This window comes from Lolium rigidum, chromosome 4 (genome assembly GCF_022539505.1).
Source record: "Lolium rigidum isolate FL_2022 chromosome 4, APGP_CSIRO_Lrig_0.1, whole genome shotgun sequence".
Classification (NCBI taxonomy): Eukaryota; Viridiplantae; Streptophyta; class Magnoliopsida; order Poales; family Poaceae; genus Lolium; species Lolium rigidum.
Window position 1 is genome coordinate 262,658,294 of NC_061511.1, and position 9,207 is coordinate 262,667,500.

The 9,207-nt window shown below is 39.4% G+C and overlaps 1 protein-coding gene across 1 annotated transcript; it reads right to left on the bottom strand.

Moving 5' to 3' along the window:
* Window positions 1–6,637: 6,637 nt before the first annotated feature.
* LOC124648682 lies at window positions 6,638–8,034 on the bottom strand. The gene is made up of 5 exons (XM_047188398.1): window positions 8,004–8,034; window positions 7,831–7,908; window positions 7,623–7,724; window positions 7,350–7,531; window positions 6,638–6,652 (listed from the first exon to the last, which is right to left on the bottom strand). Exons 1-5 carry the CDS (start codon window positions 8,026–8,028, stop codon window positions 6,638–6,640), a joined length of 402 nt encoding a protein of 133 aa, XP_047044354.1. The 5' UTR covers window positions 8,029–8,034.
* Between the last annotated feature and the right edge of the window lie 1,173 nt (window positions 8,035–9,207).

The following is a 9,207-nucleotide window of genomic DNA, read 5'->3' on the forward strand; positions in this document are numbered from 1 at the left end:
GGTTATCAGTGAACAACTAAGATCAACCAAGTGGAAACCCTAGATCCTATTACCAAAACCATTATCCTTATTGATCCCTAATTAGCATCACACCCCTGTGATGAACCATAATAGCAACCATGCCTATTAATTGTGCATCATACACCATACCCACTAAACCCTCGCTAGTATTAGATAATTATCAAACATCCTATTTAGGAACCAACTAATCTTTACTTAGGGAATTAAATAGCAAACCAAAACAACCTCAAACCTAATTGATATACTTCTTATTAATTAAGAAGTATGTTCTTCAAAAGTTATTCTTTTGAAGTAAATAAAGAATCATCATTAACCCTGCTTATAAAGATCTATTAACACTAGCCAGCTATCCCCAACAAGATGAACCAACAATTAACAGCAACCATGTATAAATAATTGCTTAGGAAGCCTAGGCCTAACTCAACCTTACAAACCCTAGGTGTTGAGGAATCCAACTTTGTTGGGATTCATCTACTACTTACTCCAGAAACTAGATGAAACCATAGACAACCATAGAACCCCACCAACCTAATTATCATACTTGTTCTTTATCAAAGAACATGTTCTTCAAAAGTTATTCTTTTAAAGTATATGATAATTAATCATTAACCATGCCATATAGTACTAAAACTGATAACTGTTCTTTACATGCTAACATTATGCCAATTATCATTCTTTGTGTGCCCAATTGATTACTGTGTGTTATTATCTACCTGTTCATGATACCAAGTAATCACACCTGAATAAGAACCTTGCTTGTGGATCACTCTAAAAGTGTAACACACCCTAAAACCAATCATATCAACTCACTAATCTTAAATCATCGGGGTTAGGTTACGCTTAGAGCGATTGCATCTTATACTTATGCATTATTGCATCCTTGGCAATCTTTTAAACATCGTCCTTACCGGACGATGATGCTATTTCAGAATTTGGAGTTATTGCGTATCGAAGACCTTGCCTGCATAATCTTGCAGTCAAGAAAGGCAAGTTCATCACTTGCTCATGTCATTTGAGTATCTTTATCAAATTACTTGCAAAGTACTATAATTATCATTATTGCATAAAAACCAAAACCACTACTTTCATAACTATGAATATGACTATGTGGTGGGCAATGGAACCATGGATTGTGTTGATATAGTGGAGGTTCCATTGCAAGGGTTTATATCCATCTAGGATTAAACAACAAATGTCGTCAAGTGATTCTTGTGCCGTAATATCCGTGTTAACCATAAGATCCGGAGTGGGACGGAGTAGTCAAAAGTGTTTCCACCTCTCGTTCATCAACGGATGCACTTTACCGTAGTACACTTGTAATCCAAGGGGGCAAGCGGTGAGGCTGGGGAGTCCTAAGTCCCCACGGCATTGTCCGTAGTACACTTGTCACCCGAAGGAGCAAGCGGTGAGGCTGGGGAGTCCTAAGTCCCCACGGTATTGCGGTCTAGGATGGGTTGCAGCTACCGGCGTAGGAATGTATGGTAGAGCCCTGCATTGACGTCGTGGTCGGGGTCCACCCTGAAATCTATGGGAATAATGGGACCGGCGTGGACCCAGGGTCGGGGCATGCAACAAAGGGTGGGTGTTCGAGGTAGCGGAGGAACATGATTGGCTAGACCTTATACCGGGCCTCACACCAAAGGAAGTGTGGACGAGAACATGACTCGGTTGGCACCAAGGTTAAGATCTCTTATGGGTAAAGCAACACACCTCTGCAGAGTGTAAAGAACCGTGACCTGTCACTCCTCGTTCCGGGATATGGAACTGCGAACGCGGCCGGAAAGGAGCTCCATGAAGTTCTAGTAAACCGGTGAAGGCCGACGGACATAGTTCTTCTGAATAAAAGCAACCTTTTGAAGAAATGGTTATGAAAACCTGCATTGGTATTAGACTTTCTGGTCTAATGCCGTAGCTAGTGCATTAAACACCTCTTTCCTATAATGAACTTGTTGAGTACGCTCGTACTCATCCCACTCTTAAATCCCCGCTAGATATGGAGGCCACGAAGGAGGATCTACGGTGCAACTCGAAGACCGAGGAAATCAACAACTACTTCAAGGGACATGAATCTGTCAGAGGAGTCAAACACCACATTCAACAAGAAGACAACCTAGATTAGCAATAGAAGGAACTAGCTTCCTAAACTTAGCTCCTATTTAGCTAGAATCTACTCATAGCCTCTGGTAGCTAGTTAAATACTCTACAAATAGAGTTCGTGTTAGGATTAGACTACGAGTCGTTCTCCTGGAGTTTATTTGCAGTTTTACCTCATTGTAAAGTAGGAGGCTGTGCTGATCTTCTGTAACAGAGTCTGTATGTAATTCTATAGACATGCCTTGGACCCGCATATGTTTCTGTTGTACCACTCTGAGCGATATAATACTTGTGGAACAATGTTTCATTGGTGTTATATCAGACTTGCATACTACACCATGCAGTGGTATGCCGGGTCACCACACTCTACCTCTCTCTCTGTTTTTGTTTTATTTTATTTTGTTTTGCTTAGTTTACTTTTGTCTAGTTTATTTGTGCTTAGTTTATTTCTGTCTAGTATTATTTTGCTTAGTTTACTTTTGTCTAGTTTGTTTTTGTTTTGTTTTACTTTTCTCATATACCCAAAAATCCATAAAAATTTGAAAAAACTAAAAATTAAAAACTGTTGTTATGGGAGAGCCTACAACCTATTTGGAGCTTATAGAATTATATAATAATTATAGAGAATCAAGAACGGGTAAAGTTATGAGTGCTGTGATAGAAAAATTGAATACAATTGCTAAAATCTTGCTTAAACGCCATGATATAAACTGTTGCTCTAAACAGGATACTAAACATCTAAAATTTCAATGTGGCTTTAGTGAGGAAGTTTTAATTAAGAACTATAATTGGAATAGCTATATTCATTTTGGGTTCGAAGAGGTAGAACAATTTGTCATATTTATGGGAGCCTCTGAGATAGAATCCTTCATGGCTAAAAATTATGAAACTTGTGTTGCTTGTAAGGACCTTAAAGATTATGTCTCTTCTATCCTTAATTTTTGCATAGAAAGTTACAACGATAATTGATGTCTACGCACGCTTCTATTCCTGTAGACAGTGTTGGGCCTCCAAGAGCAGAGGTTTGTAGAACAACAACAAGTTTCCCTTAAGTGGATCACCCAAGGTTTATTGAACTCAGGGAGGTAGAGGTCAAAGATATCCCTCTCAAGCAACCCTGCAATTACGATACAAGAAGTCTCTTGTGTCCCCAACACACCTAATACACTTGTAAGATGTATAGGTGCACTAGTTCGGCGAAGAGATAGTGAGATGCAAGTGGTATAGATGGTGATAATATTGCAGGAAGTAAAGATGCAGTAAAACAGTAAACAAACGGTGCCAGAAAATAGCTTGCTGGCGTGGGAGGCAATTCTCTGTGGTGTAACTTTTCTATTCGGAAACAAGGCCTAGGGATCATACTTTCACTAGTGGACACTCTCAACATTGCAATCATAAAGGAATATAAATAAGCACTTCACTATGCGATTCTGAATTACTCTTTGGCAAGATAACGAACACTAATTCATCATGTAGGCAAACCTTAAAGATGTATTCCCAAGTACTAATAAACACCCCACGCCGTCACTCGTGAGCATTCATAGGAGGTACTAACACACCACAATTTCATAGAGACATCCGACTCAAATCATAACTCAGTGAATAAGTATTCTGTGAAATATAGCCTAAGAGACCCACACGGTGCACACACGGTCACCTTTACACACGTGGGACAAGGAGTCTCCGGAGATCACATAAGTAAAATCCACTTGAATAGCATAACGACATCTAGATTACAAAGCTCATCATATGGATCTCAATCATGTAAGGCAGCTCATGAGATCATTGTATTGAAGTACATGGGAGAGAGATTAACCACATAGCTACCGGTACAGCCCTTAGCCTCGGGGGAGAACTACTCCATCCTCATCATAGGAGACAGCAGCGGTGATGAAGATGGCGGTGGTGTCAATGGAGATGCCTTCCGGGGGCAATTCCCCGTCCCGGCGGCGTGCCGGAACAGAGACTTCTGTCCCCCGAATCTTGGCTTCGCGATGGCGGCGGCTCTGGAACTTTTCTCGTATCGTGGCTTTTCCGTATCGAAGATTTAGGTCAGGGAGGCTTATATAGGCGAAGAGTCGGAGTCGGAAGGGCCACGGGGCCCCCTCACAGTAGGGGGCGCCCCCCCTAGGCCGCGCCGCCACCATGTGTGGGGCCCCCAGGGCTCCCCTCTGGTCCCACTCTGGCTCTCTGGAAGCTTCCGGGAAAAATAAGGTTTCGGGCGTTGATTTCGTCCAATTCCGAGAATAGTTCCTTACTAGGATTTCTGGAACCAAAAACAGCAGAAAAAAGGAACTGGCACTTCGGCATCTCGTTAATAGGTTAGTTCCGGGAAAAGCATAATATTGACATATAGTGTGTATAAAACATGTGAGTATCATCATAAAAGTGGCATGGAACATAAGAAATTATAGATACGTTTGAGACGTATCAAGCATCCCGAAGCTTAATTCCTACTCGCCCTCGAGTAGGTAAACGATAACAAGGATAATTTCTGAAGTGACATGCTATCATAATCTTGATCAATACTATTGTAAAGCATATGAGATGAATGCAGCGTTTCGAAGTAATGATGAAAACAATGAGTAAACAAATGAATCATATAGCAAAGACTTTTCATGAATAGTACTTTCAAGACAAGCATCAATAAGACTTGCATAAGAGTTACTCATAAAGCAATAAATTCTTAGTAAAAAGCTTTGAAACAACACAAAGGAAGATATAAGTTTCAGCGGTTGCTTTCAACTTCAACATGTATATCTCATGGATAATTGTTAACACAAAGTAATATAACAAGTGCAATAGGTAAACATGTAAGAATCAATGCACACAGTTGATACAAGTGTTTGCTTCGGGATAGAAAGAATAGGTAAACTGACTCAACAATAAAGTAGAAGATAGGCCCTTCGCAGAGGAAGCATGGATTACTATTTTTGTGCTAGAGCTTTTCATTTTGAAAACATAGAAACAATTTTGTCAACGGTAGTAATAAATCATATGTGTTATGCATAATACATCTTATAAGTTGCAAGCCTCATGCATAGATTACCAATAGTGCCCGCACCTTGTCCTAATTAGCTTGGATTAACATGGATTATCATTGCATAGCATATGTTTCAACCAAGTGTCACAAAGGGGTACCTCTATGCCGCCTGTACAAAGGTCTAAGGAGAAAGCTCGCATTGGATTTCTCGCTTTTGATTATTCTCAACTTAGACATCCATACCGGGACAACATAGACAACAGATAATGGACTCCTCTTTAATGCATAAGCATTCAACAACAGATAATATTCTCATAAGAGATTGAGGATTAATTGTCCAAACTGAAACTTCCACCATGGATCATGGCTTTAGTTAGCGGCGCTACAAGGAATCGGGTCTATTGCAACAAAAAAAATTGTCGCAATAGATGCCGTTTTGTGGCAATATGCACCTATTGCCACGAAATGACGTTCGTTGGCAAGCGTTGCAATTACATGTATGGTAATAGGCTATTGCAATGAAAACGTGATTGTGGCAACAAAGCGATCTATTGCAACAACCATGCGGGAAGTTGCCACATGTTTTCCCGTGGCAGCACTCACTTGTCTCCACAATTTGGTTTGTGGAGATAGCTTGTCGCAACATGCAGCCGTGTCGTGGCGTTTGCTAGTTTGTGGCGATAGACATTTGTGGCAATAACCTATGCCAACGCCCTAAGTTTCGTGGCGCACTCTCTTTCGTGGCGATAGCGAGCTGTGGCGATAACCTATGGCAACATCTACTGGTTTGTAGCATTAGCCATTTGCCACAAATCGCTACGCTCGTGGTATTAACTTATGGCGACAATTATTCCACTCGTCGCGATAAATAGGTATGGCAACGGTAAACAAATTTGTGGCGGGAAGGTGTTGCGACAATTGTAACATTTCGTGGCGATACTCTATTTCAACAAAATCCAGTTTCGTGGCGCCAAATGCTTATCGCAACGAGGGAAAAGCTTGTAGCAAGAAGCTACTGCGACAATGTGAACTTTTCGTGGAAATACTTTGTTTCAACAAAATTCACAATTGTGGTGTTACATAATTTTTGCAGCGTCCAAAATGTTTGTCGCAAGAAATTACCGCCACAATTTGAAGGTTTTGTGGCGATACTCTATCTCAACAAATTTTTATTCCGTGGCGCCAAATAGTTATCACATCATTCATAAAAAATGTGGTAACAATTTATTGCAACAATAAAAAGTTCTTCATTGCTACATCCTAACGCAACAAAGCATGTAGTCATGGCGACTAGGATTTGACGCAACACTATATTTTTCGTGGTGCTAACCTATGGCAACAAAAAGTGAGTTGTGACAATAGCTTATCGCAACCATAAAAAAAATACAACCATTGAATTACAAAATTCAAATCCACGCGTATAATATGTAGGTTCATACAAATCATAATTCTCATATCAAATATCCATCAAATGCAACTAATGTAAAATGTAGCAATCCAGCAGAGTTAAGTCCATTGCTACCATGGTCCCCTGTCCAGCTAAGTCTTTGAGTCCTGCATTCAAAAAATGAAGAAAAAAATTACTACAAGCCTATATTATGTAAAGCAAGTAAGTTGTGTCAACAAGCTAATACCTAATGAAATTATGTAAGGCAATATCTATGATGAACTACAATGTGAAAATAGTACAAAGATTCTATTTAAGTGAATGTTTTATAGATGGTGTGACCTATACAAGTGCAAACGACCTACAGTAGTAGAATTAAAACAACCACAAAATAACATGATGTGATCTACAGAAGTGCAAACAAGATGCTCTGATTCTGCTACTTGCAATCAAGTATATGCTTTCAGTATGTAATTTCAAGAAAATACTAAAATATTATATGTATTAGAGTCTTGATGGTCTCCAGTTAGTACTAGTATTAACATATTTGGCAAGAATGCAATCTGTATAACTTATGAGATAAATAAGACTAGTGCAATCAGGTTATGCCAAGAAAGGTGCATTATGGAGGCATTATCTCAATAAGCAATGCGGCAAAGCACTTGAACATGCATCAGGTTAATTTTGCATGCCATACAGTGGCGGAGGACCCATTCTAGCAAGGTATGGCTCGTGCCATAGCTAGCTTTGGCTGTGCATACTACTACAAATGTTATCTTAACCAATTTTCTGGCTAGAACGTGGCCACAACATTTTATTTTAATCAACTTCCTTGCTAGAACAGGTGTGAAAGGTTAGTGGTACCTTCCTTTTCATTATCACTACCACGTCATCCTTGAATGAGCGATAGTTCATTCCTATCGTACCACCCAGCGTTTCAGAGAATGTAATATTTAGCTTCGCAGATCCGCTGGCAAAACGCTTCTGAGCTGCTTTAACACCTTTTACAACACCTCGCCCGTTCTTCTTCTTCTGTCCATCTGCTTCTACAACCCAAATCATAGAAAAAAGTATTGCATGACTTGGTTATTAGATTGTGTCAGATCGGAGGACCCAGATTTGAAGGAGAGAAAGTACCATCCTGTAGTTGCGCACGATAGCGGCGAGCATGGGATGGCCATTCATCCAGGGCACACATGTCATTAGCTGACACTGGAGTGTCAGATTGTCCTTGAGTACCTGTACAAGATTTAGCAATATTGAAGATTTAGCAATTTAACCCATACAAGGATTTGATGCATTATAGCAAATGCTAGGGACGACTTACGTGAGATAAACAGTTTACCAGATCTAGGTTGTCCACCCTTGTTTATGTATTCGGTTATACTTTCCGTCCTTGTTAAGACAACAGAGCCTTTCCTTACTGCACACAAAAACAATAAAAGGACATAGCATTAACAAACCATATTTGATGTGCACCATTCAGATAGGTGATCAAGAAATAAATATGGTGTGTACCAGCAGCATCCACCGTTGAACTCATCCTTATGCCCTTGAGTAGGTACGTTCAGAAATTGAGTCATATTCAGAAAAAAAAAACAGAAAACGTAAAGCAGGCATACTTTAGCACTTCAAAATCTTGGAAACAATATTTTAGAATGTCTTGTTTTTGGAATAAAAGGATGCAAGAATGACTATGATAGTATGCCTGTCCAACATAATTTTAGACAAGATGAATGGATCACATTTTGTTTCCACCAGAGGTACCACAAATAACATAACACCTCGGATTCGAGTAATGCACCTACATGTGGCTCTCTTACCAACTAGTTCTGTTTCAAGCCAAACTACCTTGAAGAGGTAGCATTACATATAGAAAAGGCACAAGTCGAAAGCATGAATCATCTACTGGCACAAGTCGAAAACTATTCAGAGTTCCATAGTATGATTGCAGGCAAATGCAGATTTTACAGAGTATTTGGATAGCAGGTCATCATGCCTGATACCATTATACAAGAATTTGAGAGCATCTAATAAATAAGAGAAGTCTGTCATCACATAGTTATTATCACACATTGAATTGTCTTTTGTGAAGGCAAGCACAAGCAGCTGGATAGTGTCATGTTTGAATTATAAAAGATCACAACTCACAATGTACAAAATGTTCAGAAGCACGCTTTAATACAGAACATGCATTAAGCACACCTTTTCAGTTATAATCATCACAAATTCAATTACCAATAATCAAAAACAAAAATGATGCAAAAGCAGAAGCATGTGTACTGTACAAACACCAATAACCTTTTTATGTGTGAAGATATGCTGAACTTCTAATGACAAAAACATATATTAGATGAATACTGAACATGCTTCAGTTCAGATGAACATTATTTCAGTTCAGATGAGAATAAACCACATACATGTTGAGACTAGATTCAGTAAAAGCATCGAGAGTACAATGTCCAATCAGCAAAGGATTAAAGTTAGAATCCATGTTGAGCATCTAATACAATGATTCACCAACTTGGAAAAGGAGTCAGTACGACTAGTCAGACTGGATTTACTTGTGAGAGTACCTTATGTTCAAAGCATGAAGTGTATAAGACCTATCCTCTAGTAGAAACTTACACAAATTCAACTCCTCCGCTAAGCGATTGAATACAGTTTAATCTCATCTATAGGTTGCAAGTTGCAAAATCTCCTAGAGTTAAAACTGGAGAAT

Excerpts from the sequence above, each read along its gene's own strand:
- LOC124648682 (XM_047188398.1), bottom strand. The coding sequence starts at position 8,028 with ATGAGTTCAACGGTGGATGCTGCTG. Across the intron at positions 7,909-8,003 it reads TTCAACGGTGGATGCTGCTG|TAAGGAAAGGCTCTGTTGTC; the intron begins GTACACACCATA and ends TTTTGTGTGCAG. Across the intron at positions 7,532-7,622 it reads TCGTGCGCAACTACAGGATG|AAGCAGATGGACAGAAGAAG; the intron begins GTACTTTCTCTC and ends TTTGGGTTGTAG.